The 24455-nt window shown below is 38.5% G+C and overlaps 1 protein-coding gene across 2 annotated transcripts; it reads right to left on the bottom strand.

Moving 5' to 3' along the window:
* Positions 1-1997: 1997 nt before the first annotated feature.
* Positions 1998-16259, bottom strand: LOC120789710 (death-associated protein). 2 transcript variants are annotated; one of them, XM_040126631.1, is made up of 4 exons: positions 15818-16251; positions 14554-14650; positions 8321-8363; positions 1998-4589 (listed from the first exon to the last, which is right to left on the bottom strand). In XM_040126631.1, the coding sequence occupies exons 1-4, from the start codon at positions 15870-15872 to the stop codon at positions 4470-4472; spliced, it is 315 nt and encodes a 104-aa protein (XP_039982565.1). In that variant the 5' UTR covers positions 15873-16251; the 3' UTR covers positions 1998-4469. The 2 variants fall into 2 exon arrangements, with proteins under 2 accessions (XP_039982565.1, XP_039982566.1); XM_040126632.1 differs by lacking the exon at positions 1998-4589 and adding an exon at positions 6872-7377 and having other exon boundaries at positions 15818-16259.
* Between the last annotated feature and the right edge of the window lie 8196 nt (positions 16260-24455).

The raw sequence follows: 24455 nt of genomic DNA, 5'->3' as shown, positions 1-24455 counted from the left end.
GTCCCAGGAGGGACAAGCCATGAACCAGCGCGTCATTTATGTGTGAGTGCAAGGCTCTCCTGTCTGGTCTGAACGAACAGAATGGCTACTGTGGCACAAGTCGCAGAAAATTATAATGATGGCTGTGTATGAGGCTGCATAGCTGCACATTGGTCAGCTTGCCTATGCTCGTCTTAATGTTTTAGCTCAGTAGTGTAAACACTGATAAGCCACTGATATATACATACATTCCCTACAAAAAATTCTATCATTTACTCGTGACAAATAACATGTCTCTATTTCATACAATAAAAGCATACACCATAATAAGTAGTGGAAAATGTCATGAAATATATTAATATATCTTGTTGCTGAATAATCACAACAATAACATCATCGTTGCTGATACCTCCTGATAAATAATGGGTTGTAACATTTTCACTCAAAAGTTAATAGTGACTAGTAATGAAATGGATGTCACACCTGTATTTAAGTAATAATAAACATGTTAACATTTTACATGTGAATTTTTAGATTAACATGTAATATTGGAAAAAATGATATCACACAGAAGACATTAAATTGTCACTACACATATGTAGTTGTCAGATCTTAGATATAAAACATTAATTATTTTAAAATATGGGTACTATAAGTGCCAATGAATAACCTAGGAGTGAAATTAAGCAGTATCTTTATGTAGATGAATACACTGATATAGTACAGGGGAGTTAAAATTGCAAATTACAATTGACTAGATTATTTCATTTCTCTCTGGCAAATTTAATTGTAGTGAACTAGATCTGTGCCTTATTTATAAACAATACCTGCTCCAAAATATAATCCTTATGGTCACAATGAATTTCTCCATATTTTCTCTAATTTAGAAAGACCCAAATGTAATCTGTCCCATTCCTCAAGGTATGAGAGCTATATAATTTAAATTTTTTTTTAGTATTCTTTGAAATGAGACTAAAGTAGCTCCTTCTCAATTAATTCCATTTGTGAAAAGCTGAAAAGTATGAATAAATGACCATGTTTTATAATTAAATCAGCATCAAAATGATCTATAATGTGTGAACAAAAAATGAACTTCAAATGGTGGGGCCCTCATTGAACAAAAAACTTCTCCCAGGAGTTTTAATAACACCAAACTTGATTTTTAAAAAAAGTACTGCACTATACCTTTTGGAAGACATTTTCAACAGTACTTCCCAGTCAAAAGTGGTCTCAGACTTTTGGACCCCACTGTAGGTTAGTTTTACAAAAAATTCTGTCCCTGTGCTGTTTGAGGAGTACCACATGATGCTTGGCACATTAATTTAAAATTAAAATTTTTTTTTTTTAAATTTAAAAAAACAGAAGTTGGAGGAGAAAGCAGTTTGGTTTTGGTAAAACTACCAAAAAATGTCTTTGTAACTTTGTCCTTTTAGCCTTGCTGCCTTATCAACATGACCGTGAGCACATCTAAAATGGCCCTCACTTGACTGAAATATATTTTCCTCCTGCTGCTACCCACTGACTGAGTACACTGAGACATGGTGGGTTTTTATTCTTAACTAGTTGAAGCCAGTGTTAATCTTCCTAAGGTCCACATGGCCGACAGCAGGTGGTGTATACTCAAGGCTAATGTAATAAAGTGTTTCTAAATAAGAATGACTTAGTGCTGAAGGCAAAGTGCCATAACTTTGACTATTTCTATGGTGTTAGAAAACAAGCTATTAAATCACGTTTTGGTTTTACTTACATAGATAAATAACCTCCTTTGCCTGCCAACACATGGTTACTAGAAGCTGGCCTTTTTCTATATCCATCCAAAATATACCCACATACAGGGAAGTGCCTTGCTCATGGGAAGATGTTTGTTGTTACTGGGCACCAGTACTGACCAGAACCAACCACTAACCAATGAGTGGGTCTACCAGCTAAAACAAAGTTGTTTTTCTCTACAGACTTCATAAATGATGTACTAACATAACAAAAAGTAAATCCACAAACCTGTTATTTGATATTTAATAGACCATTTTAATTTATAAGGTAAATTTAAATAGGCAAACACAGTTGAATTAATTTTAATAGGTTTTTTTATGCAGCACCATGACTAGCAGCTTCTCCTGTATGGGTGATCATAGTTATAAGTGAACTAATCTTTGCAGTGTCAGTGTCACGTGCAAAATACTGACATAATGTGTACTAGCTAGATTAGCAATGAAGTTTATTCCTAGCCGAAATTCTGAGTATTTAAGAAAACATCTTAATCCATCTTACCATCTTCGTTGTGGAATTCGTAGTCATATAAACACTGATTCCTTAGCAGGGCAGTATGATACAATTTTAGCTGTGTGACACTCTCATTCTATTCCTGGATTTCATGCAACACCTGGTGCACTGTGTGTGTGTGTGTGTGTTTGTGTGTGTGAGTGTTGAAGAGAAAAACAGCAGATAGCTCTTCTGAGAGATGCAGAGATGCTTCTCTTTTATTTCAAAACACCAGCTGAGCCTTAATCCCCCAGGGTGCTTATTCACCATGGGATGCTCAAATACTCTAGGTGAGCAGGACTAGTTTAAACTTTTTAAAAAACATTTTGTCTTCAAAGGTTACAAACTAATAGAGCTATATCATTCACCTTATCGATTACTGAGCTAAAAATCTTTTTTCTGACAAATGTTTCAACTGAGCCTCAAGACAACAAGATTTCTATCCAGTCATCCCTCATTTCACTCAAATAAAGACAAGCTTGAAAAGGGATTTTCAAGATAGTCTATACCTTTATTTACTATGACAACCACACCTAATACCTAAGTCCAGTCAATGATTAAGAATTTTACAATTTGAACAATTTACTTATGAAAAAAAGAACTGAAAAAAAAAAAAAAACTCTTTTAAACTTAATTAAATTAACACAGGAGATCATTCATTCTTGGCAAGGTAAATTTCTTTCTTTCTTTCCTGGAAACCTGAACATTACTGTTGCAACAAATGACATGTGAGTGTAAGGGGACAGGTGATTAAGGAAAAGGGTGGTGTGTGTTTGTGTGTGTTGATATGTATCATTTCTATGGAAATGCTGACCTGGATTTCTGGGGCTGATACAGATTTCTGATATGCCAATAGCCACATCTGCAGATACCCTGGCTTGTAGAAATTGAATGTATTGCACACAGTTGACATATTTGTTCAAACACTTTTCTATGGAATGCAGAAATTGCCATTTTTGCACTTGTGCTCTACTCCTAATGGGTTAATGTTTATACCTTCATCTTACAATTGAGCCTCACTATTCTGAACTGCTCTTTTCTGCAATAATTTGTTCAGCTTTTAATAAAGCATACTACTCCCTTGTAATGTTTGTTAATGTTAATGTAAACACAAAGCATTTTGCAACTCCTTCACAGTAAATAGCTTTCTTTAGACTGTATTACATTTTTGCCTGCATTTTCATTCCAGTGGACTCTGGTGTGTAGCAGATAAAATGTGAATGCATGTGAGTCAAATGAGACAAAACATTTTGAAATCTAAGAAATGTGGCACTGCTGGAAAACATTTACAGGCAGGTCGAGTTTGCATTTAAAATTAGTTAACATTGCTAGGAGAGCAGATCAGGGAAGAGTAAGGCTCTTCTCTATTAAATAAAGGTAAGAACTTTGACATAGAAGTAGCAAAAACTTAGAAGGTTTTGCTATGGCCAAAAAGCAATAATAACTTCTGTTATAACTGTAGGTGGCTATCTGGAGTCATGACATAAACGACATTCATCAAGTAGCTACTTGGGTAATAACAGCCGTCATTACAGAGAAATTGGTAATGTTTTGCATTTCATTTGTTCTCCTTATAGGGCATCTATAAAACTGAAAATGTCCAGTTTCTTCTCTAGACATCGAACTGATTCCTGCAATTTAGAAGATGCTTTCTGTGTTTGTTTTGGTTTGTGGTGATAATGTACAACTGGTGTCCAATTTTGTTGATTGGTTCTTTTGGTCTGTGAAGATCATAGGTAGAAGGCTGGAGCCTGGGCTCATCACTGTGAGGTGACTGGTTGGTTAATTGGCCTGACTGAAAGGTTGCTGTGAATGGCTGGCTGCGGTGATGTGGTATTGGTCAGCTCGGTGGAGTGGGAGTTCCGCCCAGAGACTCAGATCTAAGATCAATTTCTCGGTTAGTTAATCCAAGAAAGATAGCCATTTTAGAAGACCCTGTGCCAATGTATACCATGTTAAGACAATACAACTGTAAAAGCAATCCATTTTACGGAGAGGACCCAAAATTACAGAACTAATGCAGCTAAGGTGTAATAAGTGGGACTTCTACAACGGCTGCAATAGCATTAGGTTGCTATCAAATTCCTTGTAGCATGTAATGCAACAGGCGTCAAAATTACTCTGATTATTTAGAGGAGATCTGTGCTTAGAGGAAACATCTTCATCCTATGTGTTCCATTGGGAAGGCCGGCTGGTGGAGTTTCCGTAGCCATTGTAGCATGCTGCCTGACTCACTTGCGGGGCTGGTGGATGTGTTGGTTGATGTGCTGGGCAGGGGGCAGCTTAGGGACACAAGGCTGGGGCTTCTGGTGGGCCACTTGGGCAGCTGCTGGGGTGAAGTCCTTATCCCCCTGAACAGAACAAATTCAGTCAACAGGACATTAGAGCACAGGAATGAACTGCATTCAATGCTTTGGATTTGCACAAAGGCTTAGAAACTAAAGCTTACAGTCCTAGCCTTAAAATTATTTCATGCATTGTGTGCCTGCCAAACAAGAATTGCTGCCAAAATGATTTTTGCAAATTTGAAATTTGAAATGACTCCATAACATGCTAAAAGGGACTGTAAAAAATGCTGAGATCTGATGGAGTTTTTATTTTTGATGGCCAGAATTAAATGCTTAAGTGTCAAACAAGACTAAATAACTTTTGGAGTTAATAAGTCTGTGAAATCTGTGAAATTCTGTGAAAATCATGACTGAAATTCAATATTCAGATGACACCACCCACAAGCTTTGCTGCATCTTATCTGTTACAAACCTCCCACTGTAACAACATACAGTACATTAAATATTCAACCAGCTATTACAACAATACAGTAGAATTGTGATGTGGTTGTTACCATTAAGAGGCTCATCATCGAAGTTAGATACTGGAAAGTTTTCATATATATCATTTCTTAGAACTATCCCAGTAGTGGTTTGTGTGAAAGTGTGTATGTAATATAATGTGTCTATGCATGCGTACAGTATATTCACTTTATGCCTTATATTTAAATCCTTTGCCTCTGATAATCATAATAACAATGAGGAAATCTCAAAAGTGTGTGAAGGGTACAGCGTGGGGCACTCATCTGCCCTGCAACCTCAATCTCTTATTCTAAGAAAAATGCCCATAAACAGCCTTGCCTCTAAATTGGATCACAGCAGGAATTTGATTATTCACAGAGGAATGCAGAATTTTAATCAGCGACTTTCTACAATTATGGCTCAATTCCTTCCCTCTTTCATATCTATCTTTCCTTCTTTCTCTTTTTTATCTTTATCTGCCAGTTATCTTTTCTTTCTTCCTCCTCAATGTTTCATTTTATTTCCTTTCATATACCTGTTCCTTACTCCCGTTCTTCACTGGTTTGTGTCAGACTGCTTTTGGTTCTCACCTTAACATACCTGTTTTTTCATACTACACTTTTCTCTCTTGCCTTCTTCATACTGACCCCATTTTGGGGAAGGAACATTAGTTCAAGTGGATGATTGAAATATATAGCTGTAGCACTGCCAGCTGCTTTAAGGCAGTATTTATTAAAAGCACATGTTAAACACACATTACTTTGCAGCACGCATGATTAAGTAGATTACTATTCACGGTTTTAATTATTTCATCTACAATACTGGACTTAAGTATTTAGTTAAATTGGTGTTTTTCCGATTCTGTCTCCTCTGTCCAGATTTTGCCACATATGAATGTTACTACTCCAGCATAAATATAATAACCAAACACATGGTTCCTTCATATTCTGAATTTTTAGGATGTCCAATTTATGACCAATTTAATCCACCCTCTAAAAACACACGCATATGGAAACACACATTGCCCGTGTCTCTGAGCCTTTTGCTGAACTTTACTCACTCAGCCCATCCTTGCTTGACACTAATCCTCTCTGTATGTGTGTGTTAGTTTTGTTCTGTATGTGTGTCGGTACACTAGTTTTTCTGCACGTCTGTGTATGCGTGTAGGTGGGCACAAAACATCTACAGTGTGTGTGAATGTGAGTGCGTGTGTGTTTGTTTCTTTCATTTAAAGCAAATTCCACAGTTAACAGCATGGGATGTGAATGGATCTGACCTAAAATTGCACTTTGTCTCCCTTCTGAAGCTCAAAGCTTCTCTCTGTCTCCATTCCACTGAAGCAGAGGTATCGGAGGGAATGTAACAAATTAACTCTATTACTGCAGTAAACTGTGAAAAGAGTCATGGTGATTGGTTAGGGATGTTTCCTATTTCTTTTTCACTATTTCAGTACACTGCTAAACTGTCTAACTGGAGATTTAATGTGATATTTTCTACTCTTTTAAAACCTATATTTTCTTTAAATATATAAAAAATATTTCAATTAATACATGTTAAAATGGAAGAAATCTTAGAAAGCAGAGAAATACTATTTTTAGGTCAACATGGCTCAAATTTATTCTGAAGTGAAAATGTTTCACTCATTATTTTCATTTTCTCTCTTGCTTGAAAAAATTGAAGGCTGACATTTTGATCAATATACTCATAAAATCCAAGAAGTAGTACAACTGTCTGTGTGCAATGCAAAAACCAACAAAACATTTTTTTTTTCTTCCTTTGATATCCTGTCACAGACTCTTTTTTTTGGAAGCTGATGTCTTGCTGACATGAGGATAATTCTGTGAACACAAAGTAGGAATTTCTGGTGACATCTGATCCCGAATGAAGTCTGAACCAAAAAAGCATTTCTGGATATGAGGAAGATACATGTTTATTACCTTACCTACCTGTAATTCTCTTCCATTATAGCATTTAGTTAAGTTAGTATAATCTTAGATGCCCACCTTCGCTTCCTTAGATAAAGTAGTGTTTATTAGATGGAAGCGGTTTAGAAGCCATTCTACCATTGAAAGAGAGAGGAAAGACAGAAAATACATATCCAAGAAATATCTTATTTTTTCATTTAAAAAAATCCCATCAGACCACAAACTCCACAAACAGACATACAAACACAAGTGTTTCACTTAGTAGCTCCTAAAAGGCTTTTTTGAGGCTTTGGGCAGTGCTTGCCTTTGGATTTGATGGCAGTGACAGGGGGCAAATGGGAAGGCTAGAGGGGGATCAGGGGATAGATGGGATGCCTGTCACCTTGCTGATATCTCCGCAATCTTCTGCAAACAATCTTCCTGGTCTGACACACACAGACACACAAAGCAGGGAACAGTGCCATTCAGGGAGTCAAGTACACTTTTTCACCACCCACACACATACAAACAGACAGACACAGACACAAACACAGACATAGACACAGACACAGACACACACACAAAATCTAAGACATACAGTCAAAAAGAATTGAACTAACATGGCTACCAAGGACTTTGGAACACTTTCAAGTAGCAGGTCAAGGCTGATAAACCTACCAAAACACAAAAACATGGCGTTCGATGCAGTTAAAGCAATACCTGTACCATATAATGTAATCCAGCATTTTGAAATAATGGCCAACTGGCTTATGTGAAGCTTTTAATGTTCAATTTTTGATTAGGCTGTGTCAGAAAGGTGCTAATTTACAGTAACTCTATGGTCATTTTTGATGTTGCAAAATGCAGTTGTGGTTTTGTGAGAGATTAAACATAATACATAATATACTGCACGTAATTTAATATAAGGGAAATAACTTAAATGCATTTTTTTGGAGTGTGGACATCACACGGTATATAATAAGACATTTTTTTAGTCAAGAGGTATATTTTTATATTTTCTCTCTTTTTCATCTAATTTCTGGGCTACGATTATGAAAATTTTTTGAAAAATCAAAATATAAGGATAAAATGAACTGTAAGTATAAATGGCATATAGAGCTTCATGATTTTTTTCTGTTTCAAACCAATTCTGGCGTGGACAACACCGATTGTCATTTTGCAATAAAACTCACAGCAATATTTTTAATTAGATTTCTGATCACTGATCCTAACCCTTCTCCTTTTAGCCTTTTCTTCTTTTAAAACTGTTCTTTTGTTTTATCTCAGCACTGAGCTTCTACCTCTCCCTTTAGACTTCATGTGCCAGATATAAACAATTTTATAATTCTTATTTCAACACTACTGGTGGTGTATTTGTGTGTGCCTTACCTTTGTAACCACTCCAGACACAATCACGGGGGCCTTTGGTGGACTAAAAGGAAGAAAGAGAGATAGAGAAAAAGAAAGAATAAAAAATATAAATTATCATAACAATATGGAAGACAGTAAGCAGAGTGTGTGCCTTGGGCTTTACTCTGTGGGGATTGTGTGTAATTTAATCATATACTGTGCACGGCAAGGGTAGAGCTCTATATACAATATGGCAACATTTAAAAAAGTCTGACCATCTGGCTATCGAAACCCCCAAAAGTTACACAATGCCAAAACATAAACATCCTAAGCTGTCACAACACATAACACCCACAGTCTTACTCTCTCGGGCAACACACAGACACACAGACACAGACACAGACACACACAAAATGGACCTGCCAGCAGCTTAAATAGCTCCCATTAATCCGAGCCAAACACTGGGGATCAAAGCTTTTGGATGGAAAGCATGTGAAGCGTAGAGCGGGGGAGAGAGGGGGGTGGTGGGAGAAAGCTGGAAAAGAGAGTAATAGAGGAAGATGATGACAAAGAAAGGGATGGAGGAGAACAGGAGAGGAAAAAGAAGTGGAAGAAAGATGGGAAACAAGTGGTAAAGGCAGATCAGAGCATACAGAGGAGGGGGAAGAGTGGCAAGGGGAGGTGAGAGAGCAGCGAGGACACGGGAGCAAAATACCTATATAATAATAGACTGTTAGAGGATAGGAGAAAAGGATGGGGGAGAGAGGGAGGCGAGCACTCAGACATAGAGGAAGGGATGGAGGCATAGAAAAAGATGAGGAGGAGGAATGAAGGAAGGTAAGTACTGACCTTGACATGACAAACGAGCGCCGTCTAGTTTAATGGCGTCGTCACCCTCGGCAAAAGAATACAGTTGTGGTAGCCACCGTCAAAATTCCATTCATAGACATTATCTATAGCAGCAAGCAATTCCAACTTATATCTTACCTCATTAACGACCTAAATATGTTGAAAAGATTAAAAGTTTCTCACATAGACAAGAAACTGCAACCTCAGCAGTTCAGAATCTAAGCACTTTGGATTCAATAACATCTGAAACATCTCCTACTTACTTTTCAGTATTTTAGGATCCATAAACAACGTTTTAATCACGGTCAATTAACAGGTACGGATTCTCAACACATCTGACTAATCTCCATTTCTGCCATCAACATATTGGCAATGCCTTCTGCTACTTATCTCAATGAGAATATTTACCGTGCTATTAAATTAATTCTGGGATATGTTGAATTTCACTGATTATTCCTCACTAGCCACTTATTGAAATGTGGGGTTGAAAGGTTTTCTATTAGCAATTCAACTAAACTATAGCATATTTGCGCCACAATTATTCCTCATTCAAATGACTGCTCTGCTAGATGTGAGGTGGTCTTGCTAGCTTTCAGCTAACATTTTGCTTGAAAATTGAGTTTTAAATAATTTATGAATGAACAAATGGAGAATAAATCAGCATGTGACAAGTGCCAAATCAAGAAAACTGTGAAAAATACTAACAGGAGATTCAATACATATGTTCATATGCAAAAACCTGTCAGACAAACTTACACCTTAAACACATCTGGTGGAGTGCCATGCTGCATAGTAGAAGTATCTGGTTTCATTACACACCTGACAGTTGACTGAAAAATGGCATGCTAGCATTACAGGGTCCCAGATTTCATCATTCATTCTCACAGGCCCCTGTAGTTGTAAATTAGCTTTTTAACATTCAGCTGCTACCACTCGATGTTGAATGACAATGCCCAGTCAAGCTGTTTTTCTACAAATGTAGACACTTTTTTTGAACGACATGCTTCATGGGTAAATTATCTTTATGACAACTTTACATGTTCTAGATATTTATTTATACTTGTCTTTTACACCATACCACAGAGTTAAGCAGCACATATGTGCAATAGCTGCTGTTTCAATTTTAATTTAAGCTACAGTGAGGTGAGACACAGTCGGGTAGGTGAATAGACACGCTCAGTTGGATATGTATTCACATACTGAGACAGTGTGGGCTGGTATCCACTCCACGCTGGGCTGTCACATGTCTCTTTTTTCTTTTGAATGTCTATCCCCATTATGCAATCTGAAGATAAATCCTGAAATATTTACTGCAAAGGAAGGGGAGGTATAAAACAAAACCAAGGATGAAGGAAAATGTCACTATTGCATTTGAAGCATGTTAGTATCAAATTTTGCCTGGGATTGGGCCTTAAGGCCTTGAAGCCAGAGAGACAGAGGATAGATAAGACAAGTCTAGATAGACAGACACTAGTGAGGGTGTAAGCCTGTCAGAGAGACAGACAGCTAACAAGCATCCTACTCCTTCAAAAGTATAAAAAACCTTTTTATTTTAAAAAGTCAGACATAAAGCAAGACAGGGGTGTAAGCTTTTCACCTGACTCTCAGTTAAATACGTTGATACATTACAGACGGGCCCGACAGGTTTAAGTCACACTTAATAAACAGACAACAGACACTCAGTTTACGATTTTAATCAAGGATTAACAAAACTACAGTACTACAGGCCCCGATACTTTAATCAAGATACAACACAAAAGCATTTGCCATAAGACCATAATACTGACACCTTTTTTCATCTTTTCTAACTCTATGGTAAAATTGAAAGAGATGCCTCGAAAAGGACACACAGAGAGACAAACAAAAAGTGACAGATCTCTGCTGTAGATTGGTGTGATTCGAAAGAGGGTGGCTGCATATGGAGTCAAATGAAGCCTACAGGGGGCAATAGAGAGCTGTAAGGAATCCTGGAGAGGAGATTGCTTTGTTCCAGGAGAGGAAAAAAGTTGCAGGAAAGGATAAGGAGAACAAGGGACAAAAAGAGAGAGGGAGATACAGAATGCAAATTTGAAGTAATAACTCAGAGAGTCAAATTTGCATTAATGCATTTATATGGTTTTTCCTTCTTTGTATTTAGCTTTAAAACCACCATTACCACTACCCCACCCACCTCTCTCTTCGTTAGCAGGGAAGGAAGTTTGTTGCCATGTTGAGGTGGTGGTTGCTTTAAAACCACCATTACCACTACCCCTCCGATCTCTCTCTGCATCAGCAGGGAAGGAAGTTTGTTGTCGTGGCGAGGTGGTGGTTGCCTTAGAAACTATTGCCTGTTGCCTGATTTCCCTCCTCCTCTTCTTCTGCTCGCCCCCCCCCCTTAACTTTTTATCATGAGCTGTCAGCTTATTGCACATTTCACCACAGTTCCTATATACAATGTATGTGTGCTGTGATTTAGTCAAGCATACACACAGTACCACTTGCTCTTTTTCTCAGCCTTTGGAACATATCCACCTCTCACCAAAATATGTAGGAGAGGTGACAGTGCAACCGAATATAGTACCTAAATAGTATACTAGTACCTGAGTATTTACACATTTAGCTGATAGTCTCATTCAAATGATGTGTGAGCAGCTCATAAACCATATATTCACTTAAATAAGCAACATGTTGAGTAATGAAACAACCATATGTTAATCTCTTTAGCTCCTTTGTTATCTCTTCCTTCTTCATGCTCCAGCTTCTTCAACTCTCACTGTAACACCACATTCTTACACAAAAGAAGAAACTTAATCTGAATGTCCAGTCTATTTTTTTCCTGATGCATTTAAGAAACACATTCACCTGACAATTAGTGGGCAGGAAACCTCTGCTGGGTCACCAGTTTGCTCCGGCTTATGCTTCCCTTTCTTGCCTGTATCTCACCCCTCACCCCACCCTGCTCCTTTTTCCATTACTCCTTCACTTACTGACTACTGCCTTTCCTCTTTCGTATCTATGTATCGCCATGGCATCCCTCGCTCCCCATAACATAATAATCCTTCATTCTCTTCCTCGCTATAATCCTGGCCACCTACCTCTCCCTCTTTGCCCCATCTGCCCATCTCAGTTAGATTAGATAGATGTAGCCAGTGTTCCCCTGACTACAACGCCTCACTGGCTGCTACTAATGTGAAATTTACCCAGAAGCCACCTGCTAGACATCCATCAGTGTGACCCTGAGAGGGACAGACACAGTGTATGTGAGTGAGAGAGTTCACTGATTGCATTTATTAATGGAGAGCTGTTACTCTGCATCTTTTGGCTGCACTGATACATATTTTTTAGTTAAAGATAAACATTTCACAGGAGGAAGGTAAACCTACATTCACACAGGGCCAAGAAGGGTTTATCAAGCTAAAAGCGGATTTAAAATGAGTTTCCTTAGTGATCAAAATGCACTATTTGTTTAAATTATTTTCACAGCCTAAGTGATGATTCCTCTTCTTTGACTGCAACCTCTAAAAAGAAAATATTTGGAAAAATAAATACTCTGGCAACTAATAAACCCTGTATGTCTCTGGTGACACAAGTAGCCAGTTTACACATAAACAAAAATAGTGAGCAATTTCAACCCACAAAATTCTATACTGAATTTACAAATCAGGCATTTCACTAGCTCATCTATGAGTGTAACTTATAATAACGTTTTAGTAAGAGCGCAATGCAAGTAATGAAGGAGATAATACAATCATAAAAAAAGGAGGGAGTTATTTCCTTGAAATCTGAAAGCCTATCATGAAGTTTCTGCCCTTTGGAATATCTTCACAGTATTGAAGTATTTAGTATTTATTTCATTTAGAGCTGTAACAATTAGTTGACTAATCCTTTAGCTGATCAACAGAAAATTAATTGGCAACTACTCTGATTACTGATTCAGTCATTTTAAGCAAAATTATCACGCATCCCTAGTTCCAGCTTCTTAAATATGAATATATGCTTATTTGCTCTGTTCTATATCATTGTGAACTGAATATCTTTGGGGTTTTGGACTGCTGGTGGGACAAAACAAGACACCACCTTGGGCTCTAGAAACGATGATGGAAATTTTTTTTTCACAATTTTGTGACAAACAATGCATTGATTTTTTGAGAAATAATCAGAATAAGATCAATAAATAATGAAGATAATGGGTAGTTTTAGCCCCAAAGTGATTCTCCTGATGAACAGTATGACTCCGTATCCTGTGAAGCAATGCAACAAAAAGAGGAAGTGTATATTCCACAGGCTGAAATGGCAGTGACACACTGATCAGTGTATTCTTCTGAGATGAACGACAGTCTTAAGTGTTTCTCTTATAGTCTGGAGTGTTCTGTCTTTCTATAGCAGAGCTTTACCTCTGAGGAGCACAAGCCAAGCTTGCATGTTGTTTTTGTCCTTCTGTTATCTACTTGACCTCACTTTTCACTTAAATGCTCTGTCTATTGCTGCCACACATCTTGGCAGAAAGGAAAGGGGAGCAGAGAGAAATTACTCATTGTGATTTATAAGCTTACATTTCCTGCTTTGAATTACACAGAAATACTCAAACAACAAGCAATGTGATGAAGAACATGCAATATAATTTAATGTATGTGCAAGGTTGCATGTATGTTGCATGTGTGAGTACGTGCAGAGAAAATTTCATGACCGGCAATGTTCTTGAACCCCGTTCACTGCTGTGCACTGTTTTTCAGTTCTCATTTATCACCTCTCATTAACACACACACAAACTGATATGTGGTGTGAATATGCCACCTGTACTATTACGCACATAGCTGATGGATCTTCGTGAATATTGAGAAGACATATGTAGGCATAACAGCAGGCAGACACAGACACAGACACACACATTTACACTAAAAGATAAGCAACAACTTGCACCACCTCCATCACAGAACAGAATGAGCTCAGTACAAACAATGCATTTAAGCAACAAAAGCCAAACACGCTAATATGGAAACAGAACAAACATGCAAACCAACGCTTCTTATAGCAAACAACAGCAACTGCTCAATGGGCTGTTGAAGTTGTTTTGTGTCTCTTTGTAAACATTTTGCATTTCTTTGCAATCGTTTTGTCTCTTTGTGGTCATTTTGCATCTTTTTGCAGTTGTTTTGTTTCTCTTTATAGTAATTTTACATCTCTTTGATATCCTTTTGCATCTCTATGTAGCCATTTTGACTGTATTTGTGGTTGCTTTTTTCTCTCTGCGATTGTTTTGCATCTCTTTTAAGTTGTCTTTTTGCTGTCAGTTTGAGTCTCTTTGTGTATTTTTGTGTATCTTTGTAGTCATTTAATAACAAAAAAAAAAGTCAACTTCAAACAGAGGCTCTGGGGCCCTGTGCCTGTGACCTGTGACCAGTAAACCCATTCAGTCATCCCTCCAAGACTATGTGGTGTGTTACCTGCTGCTGACATACTCCTCATTGTCATCTTTCTGGGTTGGTTCTGAGGCAGTAACTGGCTGGTGCTTTTGCACTATTCTCATACCTCCTGCCTTCACTGAAACAAACACACACACACACACACACACACACACACACACACACACACACACACACACACACAGAGAAGAACAGAAGAACACAAATACACACACTGATTACTGGATGTACTAGATGAATTAAGACAATTGCTTCAAGAGCTCACAAATGAATGTAAAAGCAGCAATTTAAAGCAATTAGGAAATACAAAGATCCCAAATACTGATATAAAACACTTAAAACACTAAAGCCATATTGTATTTGGAGAGTTAAATAGAAAATAATACTCTGTACTCTCCTGCCAATGTAACATTTAGGGACTACAACTTTATGATTAACATACATTTCTCTATATTTATTAAATTTAAAGTCATATTTTTAAGTTGCATAGCAGGTTGGCATGCTGAGTTTTAAGGCTGTCCCTCGAGTGAAAGACCACGGTTTAGTGTTAAAACAAAACTGCTGGCAAGCAGCCATCCTGCCATAACGGTCCTTGAGCATTATATTGAATTCTTAGCAGCTGCAGGACAGCTGTCCTGTCGCTGACCTTGACATCTGACCTCACTGCAGAGAGACTGTTTGTAGAAATGACAATGTCAGTGGTCGCCAGTGTTCACACATCTACAGTAACCTACCTGCTTGTTTGTTAAAAGACTGACACACAGCAGTCTCTGTGTGCTTGGGCCTCCCACTAATCACAAGTTGGGTGCGAGGGGCATTTGTTATCTTACTGTGCTATCAGTCCTGCAGCTGCTGTGGCCCAGTGCCCTGCCACACAACTCATGTCCACGTAGGCTACACCTTATCTGTTTTTTTCCAGCCTACATCCACAAGACTGGAGCCGTTGACCTCCACGTCACCGCCATTCAGTAACCATTAGCCGCAATATTGTAACTAAAACCTTTAAATAAGGCTTTGATGATTACCAATCAGTACAATATCACCATGTTTGCTCATGTTGCAAGATCTCACGCCAATCAGGAAGTAAGGAAATGTAAGAAATTGACAATTATGGCAGATTACACTGTATGCAGTCTTACTTGCTAATACGTTGTGAGTCGCTGCATCTGCCAGTTTAGCGACTGCATAGGTATTAATCATCATCATGCGATTTTTGCTTTGAGTCACTGTAGAAATAAAGGCCTTATGGTTTATTTTAAGCTTTCAAAAACCCAGAGAGCTTTACCTGCAGGGGGGTGTCCTCCTTTGGTTTCGACTTTCTCCTTCGGCGGTGATGACATCTCGGCTCCGATCTGGAGTCTGAAGGGAGAAGGAACCGGAGCGTCTAACAAACAAAATCCTGCTTTCTTCTGCCTGCAATTGATGACTACACTTCAGTCTGGATCGTCAACGTGGCTTTTTCCTGAGCATTGTTTGGAAACGATGCGTGATGACATCATATGCTTCCCCGTCAGGGAGCTGCAGGACGTAAGGAGGGCGCTGACGTCTGTCGTAGCCAGGGATTAAGATCTTTGTGTAATGTGCAATCTGAATTTGGGAAATTACTTGAAAATAAATCATGAATGCATGTGTGGGCAAGAAATCACTTCCATGAACAACAGTGGAATGACTGACTCAAGAAATGTGATTGTGTCCACAAAGGATCCGTCGATAATGTACCAGGAAGATAAGTGCTTTGTGACAGAAAATGATAAATTTAAAGATTTAATTGAGCTCACATTAATGTCTAAATAAATATTATGTAAATGTTAATTGTGTGAATAAATACGGTTGTCGTCCATTTCATAAACTGTTTAAATATTACTACTTGTATAGACTCCAAAAGTTGAAAGACGCAAATTTATGTGCCTAGCAGCTGTCCACCTAAACAGCCTCTAAAACTGAAGCATTTATTAAACCAAGACCTCTTCTAATGAAGAAACCTGCTCCATCTTTCACCTTGAAGCCAACTCTTGTGCCAAAATAACAACAGCAACAGCAAGATGAGCAAGAAAATGCAAAACAGACATTCCAAAATAGAGAAAATGAAAACTGCACTAGCTGTGTATGTGTGATAGTGGTGACCTCAGTTACCACCTACTTTCTTTTTTTGTACCATTAAGTCAACATTGGTTTATTAATGTGTTGACATGACAATGTCCTTAGGCGGAGCTGAGAAATGCAGGGAAAGCCTAGAGGTGTTATAAGTCACTGAGAGGACAGGAAAAGAATGAAACTATGACTAACATTTTATTTCAAGTAAAGCATCTGCATGTATTCATTCACCAGAAGACTGACTGTAAAGATATGGTCAAAGGTATCTACAGTATCTAGGGTGTTATTGTGTGTGCTTGTGGTGGTGAAGCACCTTATAATTTTTAGAGTTGTTTAGAAATTTTAAGAATAAAAGTTCAAATTTGAAATTTTTAAAGACTGAAGTGCATTATGTGATATATCTAAGGAGTGGTGAATCTGATGAGTGTACATACTGTATGTGTACCTGTATGTGTGTGTGTGTTTGTGTGTGTTTGTTTGTGGTCAAAGTAGTGTGTCCAGGCCAATAGTCAACTCTTTAATGGTATAACTAGAGTGTGAAGTGGCAGCTGCGTTTTTCACTTAGACCATCAGAAGAAGTGATGTTCACTGCACTCAGTCCACATGCACACACACCATTTTAAAATCTAAGATCTATTTGTTCGTATTTTATAAGGCAATTAATGTCACCCCCGTATTCACAACTTTTTCTGCAGGCACGCACGCACGCACGCACACACACACACACACACACACACACACACACACACACACACACACACACACACTTTGACCTAGGTCACTTTTGGATACATTACATAACCATAACCATATCCCTAACCCTGACTTGTATTAATTTCCTGGGGACTTTACCTAACCCCAAACATAGCCACTACTTGCCTAACCCTAATCCTTACCCTAACCTTAACCTCTGACCCCAAACTCAGCTTCTCCAACTGGGGACATGGCTTTTGTCCCTAATTGGACAAGCCGTCCCCAATTAATTTGTCTTTATTCTGAAATTCGTTCCCAAAAGTAGCTTACAACAGACAGATGGAAACACACACACACACACACACTGCTGATGAGCAATGGGTTTAGCAGTGGAGAGCTGGTCCTCTCATCACATTTTTCCTCAAAGTGCAAGATTTAGTTGCCTGGCATTAGGGCATTAGTGTCCCTGAGGAGGGTGTTGACAACCAATCAAAAGACCAGGAGATCACTTGATGGTGAGGATGGATGCAGTCTACTCATAAAAGGATGAATTGAGACATATAATTCAATTTTGGAACTTTGTTTACTCTTATTTAACAAGACAAGTTGATTAGGAAGTCATTCATACTGACAACAGCAGCCAAGGGGCAATATTTCTAGCAGACGGGGAGGACTCCAGAGGTGATATTCATACCTACAGAGATCCTATACTGTCAAAATTTGTATTGACTTTAAGCCTCAGTGGCCCTTGCTGTGGCAGCCTGCATATACATCAGATCTGACTGATTCACATCTAAATTTCAAGGAAAGAAAATATGATTAAGAGGGTCACACCTCTCTTCTATGAAAACAAAATAGGGTCCAAAGTACTGGAGCTGTGTATTTAAATGTGTGAATGTAAAAATGTTTTGATCAAATAAATTCAAACATTTGAATGTGTATAAAGTATGTGAACATAGAGATATCATTTTTGAATCCGTAAGGAGATCTGTAGCTATGCATGACATTTTGTGAACAAATTAAAAAGATTTCTAAAAATAATTTCCACTGAATGAGTTTGTAAAGATTTGCAAAGAGGTTTTCATTTACACATCAGGTTTGCACTTACACATCTATATGTATGTGAGTGAAAAAAGATCGAATCCCAAATTTGCAGCTACAAATTAAGCCTACAAATCAATTCTACAGGTACTAGTACTTTCGTCCCAGATTTGACACTGTCATGAACAACCATGACAGTGGTTGTGATGCTTAATCATTGAACTATCCAATCACGGAGCAAGTGGGGCGAATGTTCTTTGCGTGAGTCGGTGACTGCAACCAGACTTGACTTACTACTTTACTGCTCATTATTGGTCCCGTGTACGAAGTGTAATTTAACAGAGATGGGTCATGTTGTATGTTGGGTAATGTGTCCGCGCTCTCTTGGGTGCTTTTCCTTGGACCACTTTTTTCATTCACGTAGTTGTAAATGCATAAAGATACTAGCTAGTTCATAGCACAATGGTTGGTTGTGCTGAAATAGTAAATACGCTCTGTCGCAGCTTTTGCTGTTTTCTACCAGGTCGTGCACTGAAATTTTAGGGACGACGATTCGCTCATTTTTCTTTAACACGCTGTCGTTGAAACCATGTAAAAGTAAGCAGAGGAGGTGGATCGAGTCCCTAGGACGTTCACAGTAAACGCACATTCATCGTTGCGCAGATTCACCTACCGGTGAGTTAACTTTGAGTTGTGTATGTGTTTGTGGTCTTGTTGTGTGCAGGACTTTATAGCGTTTGCCTGCCTAACCAAACAACGTAATAATTTTCCTTTCCAAAAGCCTAGGTAACTGTTAGGAAGTTACGGCAGATAGTCGCGATTTGGTTGACAGGCAAACTAGATAGCTACATGTTGTAGCTGACTTGGCTAACAAACAGCTGTGTGCTTACATGACTTGTTTATTTACTATCAGCTCTTCTGCATCTCGAAGGGTATTTGCCAGCGTAAGGCTGTATGAAATGTCTACTTTTACGGTAGAAAATAGTTATCTAGTCATGAAAATCACATCTGTAGCTGACTTTGAAATGTATTTTTATTTATTAAGCTCTAGCGTGATCTTTATGTTCACAAACGTGTGTTCCCAGCGTTGTGTGAGGATTCAGACTATAAGGACCAAAGAAATGTTTTGATTACTTTAAAAAAAAGTCCTGTGCTCTTGTTTGACAGGTGTAGGTCCTCCATGGGTACTGAGGCTACCTACTGTATGACTGTACCTGGATAACTTGGAGAGAGCCAGGCTGAAACTGGCAATAGGTTACCTGACATACAGTACAGTGTGTAGTTTGGGCAGTACGATGTTAGTTGTTTTGGCTATGTGGTCAAGCTTATTTGATTTGAAATGAAACAATGACTGAGATAGGGGTGTCACTCACTGAAAATAAGACTAAAGGCAAAAGGTCAGTTTGCAGTTGAGTCCTGGCAGAGCATCAAAAGGGGAGATACCATGTGATGGTAAACACCTCTCAAATTAAAGAGGAAAGATTAACCTCATAGAAATTGTTTCTTTTCAGAGCCAGTGTGCTGAAGCGCAGATCAGTTACCACAAAAAAAAGAAAGTTTAACTGTCAAAATTGTTTGTTTTAGCAGCATCTAGTATACTCCATCCATCCATCCGTCCATTTCTGCTGCTTATCTGAAGTCAGGTCGTTGTGGCAGCAGGTTAAGCAAGGTAGTCCAAACGTCCCTCTTTCCGTCAATGTTTTCCAGCTGCTCTTGAGGGATGTGCTCAAAGGCAAAACGAGATATATATAATCTCCAGCGTGTTCTGGGTCTACTCCAGGGTCTCCTACCGGTTGGACGTGCCCGGAAGGCCTTCCTTCCTAATCAGATGCCCGTACCACCTCAACTGGCTCCTTTCGACGACTCTACTCCAAGCTCCCCGCGTCTAGTATACTTCCCTTATTAAACCCTTTTGACGAATACTTAGCATTACATGTGCGGCTCTATTAAGAATAGATAATACAGTGCATTCGGAAAGTAATCAGACCCCTTCAATCTTTTCACATTTTGTTATGTTGCAGCCTTATGCTAAAATTAAAACAAACAAAAAAAAAAAAAACATAATTTTTTCCCTCATCAATCTACACTCAAATGACAAAGTGAAAACAGAGTTTTAGAAATATTTGCAAATTTATTAAAGAGGAAAAATTGAAATATCACATTGTATTAGGACCCTTTGCTATGACACTTTAAATTTAGCTCAGGTGCCTCCCATTTCTCTTGATCATCTTTGAAATGTTTCTAAACCTTGACTGGAGTCAACCTGTGGTAAATTCTATTGACTGAACATTATTTGGAAAGGCACTTGCCTGTCGATATAAGGTCTCACAGCTGACGGTGCATATCAGAGCCAAAACCAAGCAACAAGGATGAAGGAACTGCCTGCAGAGCTCGGAGACAGGATTGTGTCAAGGCACAGATCTGGGGAAGGCTTTATAAAATTTCTGCTGCAATGAAGGTTCCCACAAGCACAGTGGCCTCCATAATTCTTCAATGGAAGAAGTGCGGAACAACCAGGACTCTTCCTAGAGCTGGATGCCCATCCAAACTGAGCAACCTGACCCTTTGTCATAGCACGGGGTCTGAATACTTATGTCAATGTGATATTTCAGGTTTTCCTTTTTAATAAATTTTTTTTTAAAATCTAACATTCTGTTTTGCCTTCATCATTATGTAGTATTTAGTATAGATTGATGAGGGATTTTTTTTTTTTTTTTTTTTTTTTTTTAATTTTTAGCATTAGGCTGCAACATAACTAAATGTGGAAAAAGTCAGGGGGTTTGAATACTTTACAAATGCACTCTAGCTTGAGTTTTCCGTTGAGTTTTACCTTTATGCTTTCCCGATTTTCTTGCTCACACTACCACACACAGGCCCACTACACCTTGTTCATCTGTCCCAGACTGGCAAGATACATCAGCACTCAGAGGTGTGTGTGCTAAAAGTTTAAAAAAACGGATTTTCACTGAAGTTACCATCTTAACTAGAAATTAGTTAAGACTTAGTCCTTTGCACTCAGGAGCAAACCACGTTTCTCTGTGAAAGCCAGATTCAGGGGCCGGCTGTCTCTCAGTAGGTACAGTCAGGCACAAAGATAGCAGCCATGTGTTGAAACCCTAATACATGTCTGAGGTGAGCGACACTCCATCCACAGCAGTCATCCCTGGTGCCTCTCAAGCCCTCTGATCTGGTCCTTTGCAGTGAAAGAAAATTTTGTAAGGTTTAAAACAAATGTCTAGGTAAGATGGTAACTTCAGTGTGAATCCGTTTTATCAAACTTTTAGCGTGCACACACATACACCTCTGATTACCGATGCATCTTGCCAGCCTGGGACATATGAACAAGGCGTAGGAGGCCTATGTGGTGGTGCGTGCAAGAAGACTAGAAAAACATACAGGTAAAACACAACAAAAAATCTCTTAACGTATTATCTATTCTAAATAGAGCTGCACACGTGATGCTAATTTTTCATCAGAAAAGGTTTAATAAGGGAAGTGTACTAGACACTGTTAAAACCAGAACAATTTTGACAGTTAAACTTTTTTTTTTGTGGTAACTGATCTGTGCTGCAGCACACTGGCTCTGAAATGAAACCATGTCTACGGGGTTAGTCTTTCCTCCTCGAGGGTGATTACATCCATAGATGAACAGCGTAGGAACTGTAGCCTTACTTTTTACTTTGTAGCTACAGTTCTCCAATTTTTGTGGACCAAAGATAATTTGATCAGTCAAAATAAACTTTAGTTATGTTGTATAATATTTGGGGTCAACTCTTTTCATTCTTTGATTGTCTGAAGTTTATGATCCATAGACATCAGAAGATACATGGTATCTCCCCTTTTGATGCTCTGCCAAGCTTCAACTGCAAACTGACCTTTTGCCTTTGTCAGATTTTCAGTGACACCTGCTGAACTAGACTGCGGTCAGGGAACTGACTTCACCAGTCAAGACCATCCCATTGGTTGGCCATAAAAAACTCCCTGGCTGCATTGGCTGTATGGTTAAGACTGTCATCTTCCTGCACTGTCCTAAAATTGACACAATATGTAAAAATGGAGGTTGCAGTTGCTTCACTGTTCATCCATTATGTATGAGAACACAAACTGCTCAAAGCCCAGTCTGTGATTGAATCCAAGTCATTGTTTCATTTCAAATCAAATAAGCTAGACCACATAGCCAAAACAACTAACATCTTACTGCCCAAACTACACACTGTACTGTATGTCAGGTAATCTATTGCCAGTTTCAGCCTGGCTCTCTCCAAGTTATCCAGGTACAGTCATACAGTAGGTAGCCTCAGTACCCATGGAGGACCTACACCTGTCAAACAAGAGCACAGGACTTTTTTTTAAAGTAATCAAAACATTTCTTTGGTCCTTATAGTCTGCATCCTCACACAACGCTGGGAACACACGTTTGTGAACATAAAGATCACGCTAGAGCTTAATAAATAAAAATACATTTCAAAGTCAGCTACAGATGTGATTTTCATGACTAGATAACTATTTTCTACCGTAAAAGTAGACATTTCATACAGCCTTATGCTGGCGAATACCCACTGAGATGCAGAAGAGCTGACAGTAATAAACAAGTCATGTAAGCATACAGCTGTTTGTTAGCCAACAGGTAGCAAGTATCTGCCGTAGCTTTCTAACAGTTACCTCAGCTTTTGGGCAGGGAAACTATTTAAATGTTGTTTGGTTGGGCAGGCAAACGCTATGAAGTCTTGCACACAACAAGCCCACAAACACATACATAAAGCTAACTCACCGGTAAGTGACTGCGCAGCGATGACTGTGCGTTTACTTTGAACGTCCTAAGGACTCGATCCACCTCCTCTGCTTACTTTTACATGGTTTCAACGACAATATGTGTTAAAGAAAAATGAGCGAAGCGTTGTCCCAAAAAATTTCAGTGCACCACCTGGTAGAAAACAGCATAAGCCGCGACAGAGCGTATTTACTATTTCAGCACAACCAACCATTGTGCTATGAACTAGCTAGTATCTTTATGCATTTACAACCGCGTAAATGAGAAAGTAATCTAAGGAAAAGCACCCAAGAGAGCGCAGACACATTGCCCAATATACAACATGACCCATCTCTGTTAAATCATACTTCGTACAAGGGACCAATAATGAGCAGTAAAGTAGTAAGTCAAGTCTGGTTGCAGTCACCGACTCACGCACAGAACATTCGCCCCACTGGCTCCGTGATTGGATAGTTCAATGATTAAGCATCCCCATTGGTTGTTCATGACAGTGTCAAATCTGGGACAAAAGTACTAGTACCTGTAGAATTGATTTGTGTGTTTAATTTGTAGCTGTAAATTTGGGATTCACATGTACAGTTGTGTGTGAACTTTTTTCACTCACATACATATAGATGTGTAAGTGCAAGCCTGATAAGTGTCTGCAAACCTTTGTGCAAATCTTTAATTTTTTCACAGAATGTCATGCACAGCTACAGTTCTTGCTGATTCAAAATTAAATGTATTTGTATTGTATTTGTTTGTTTGTTTGTATTTTTACACATTCAAATGTTTGAATTCATTTGATCAAAACGTTTTTACACATTGCCACATTTAATTACACAGCTACAATACTTTGCACCCTATTTTGTTTCCAGAGTCTTCCAGTCTGCTCTCTTCAGTGTTAGATCCCTACTGTCATTGATATTGCCCCTCTGGATAAAACCTGAATTGCTCTGTACTCCAGTTATTACCAAAAAATAGTTTCCTCAGACTCATATGACAGTATTTCAAAGATAAGGATGACATATCAAAGAATTCTGTAGTTTTACTCAGCTGTTAGGAATCATTTTTGCAAGGGCAATCTATGTGGACTGTGGAATGCTTAAGCAATGATAAGATGATATGAAAACCTAAGGACTATTCCAGCAATTTAGTATACTTGCAAGAGACTAATTAAAAGGGAATTGTCAAAATTGAAGCTGCAGTCCCTAGTGTGGGACAAGAGACTACATTTCCCACAATACAATTTCTAAGCATCTTTTGTTAGACCCTCAGTGCCTGGTAAACACCTATATATTTCAAACTCAACACCTTCAGTTTAGAACTGGATTTCTGTTGTAAA

The sequence above is a fragment of the Xiphias gladius genome, chromosome 5 (assembly GCF_016859285.1).
Source record: "Xiphias gladius isolate SHS-SW01 ecotype Sanya breed wild chromosome 5, ASM1685928v1, whole genome shotgun sequence".
In the NCBI taxonomy this organism is placed as follows: domain Eukaryota; kingdom Metazoa; phylum Chordata; class Actinopteri; order Istiophoriformes; family Xiphiidae; genus Xiphias; species Xiphias gladius.
Note: the sequence above shows the minus strand (reverse complement) of the source record. Positions and strands in the feature narration are given on the sequence as shown.

Excerpts from the sequence above, each read along its gene's own strand:
- LOC120789710 (XM_040126631.1), bottom strand. The coding sequence starts at position 15,872 with ATGTCATCACCGCCGAAGGAGAAAGTCGAAACCAAAGGAGGACACCCC. Across the intron at positions 14,651-15,817 it reads AGGAGGACACCCCCCTGCAG|TGAAGGCAGGAGGTATGAGA; the intron begins GTAAAGCTCTCT and ends TGTTTGTTTCAG. Across the intron at positions 8,364-14,553 it reads GAGGAGTATGTCAGCAGCAG|TCCACCAAAGGCCCCCGTGA; the intron begins GTAACACACCAC and ends TCTTCCTTTTAG.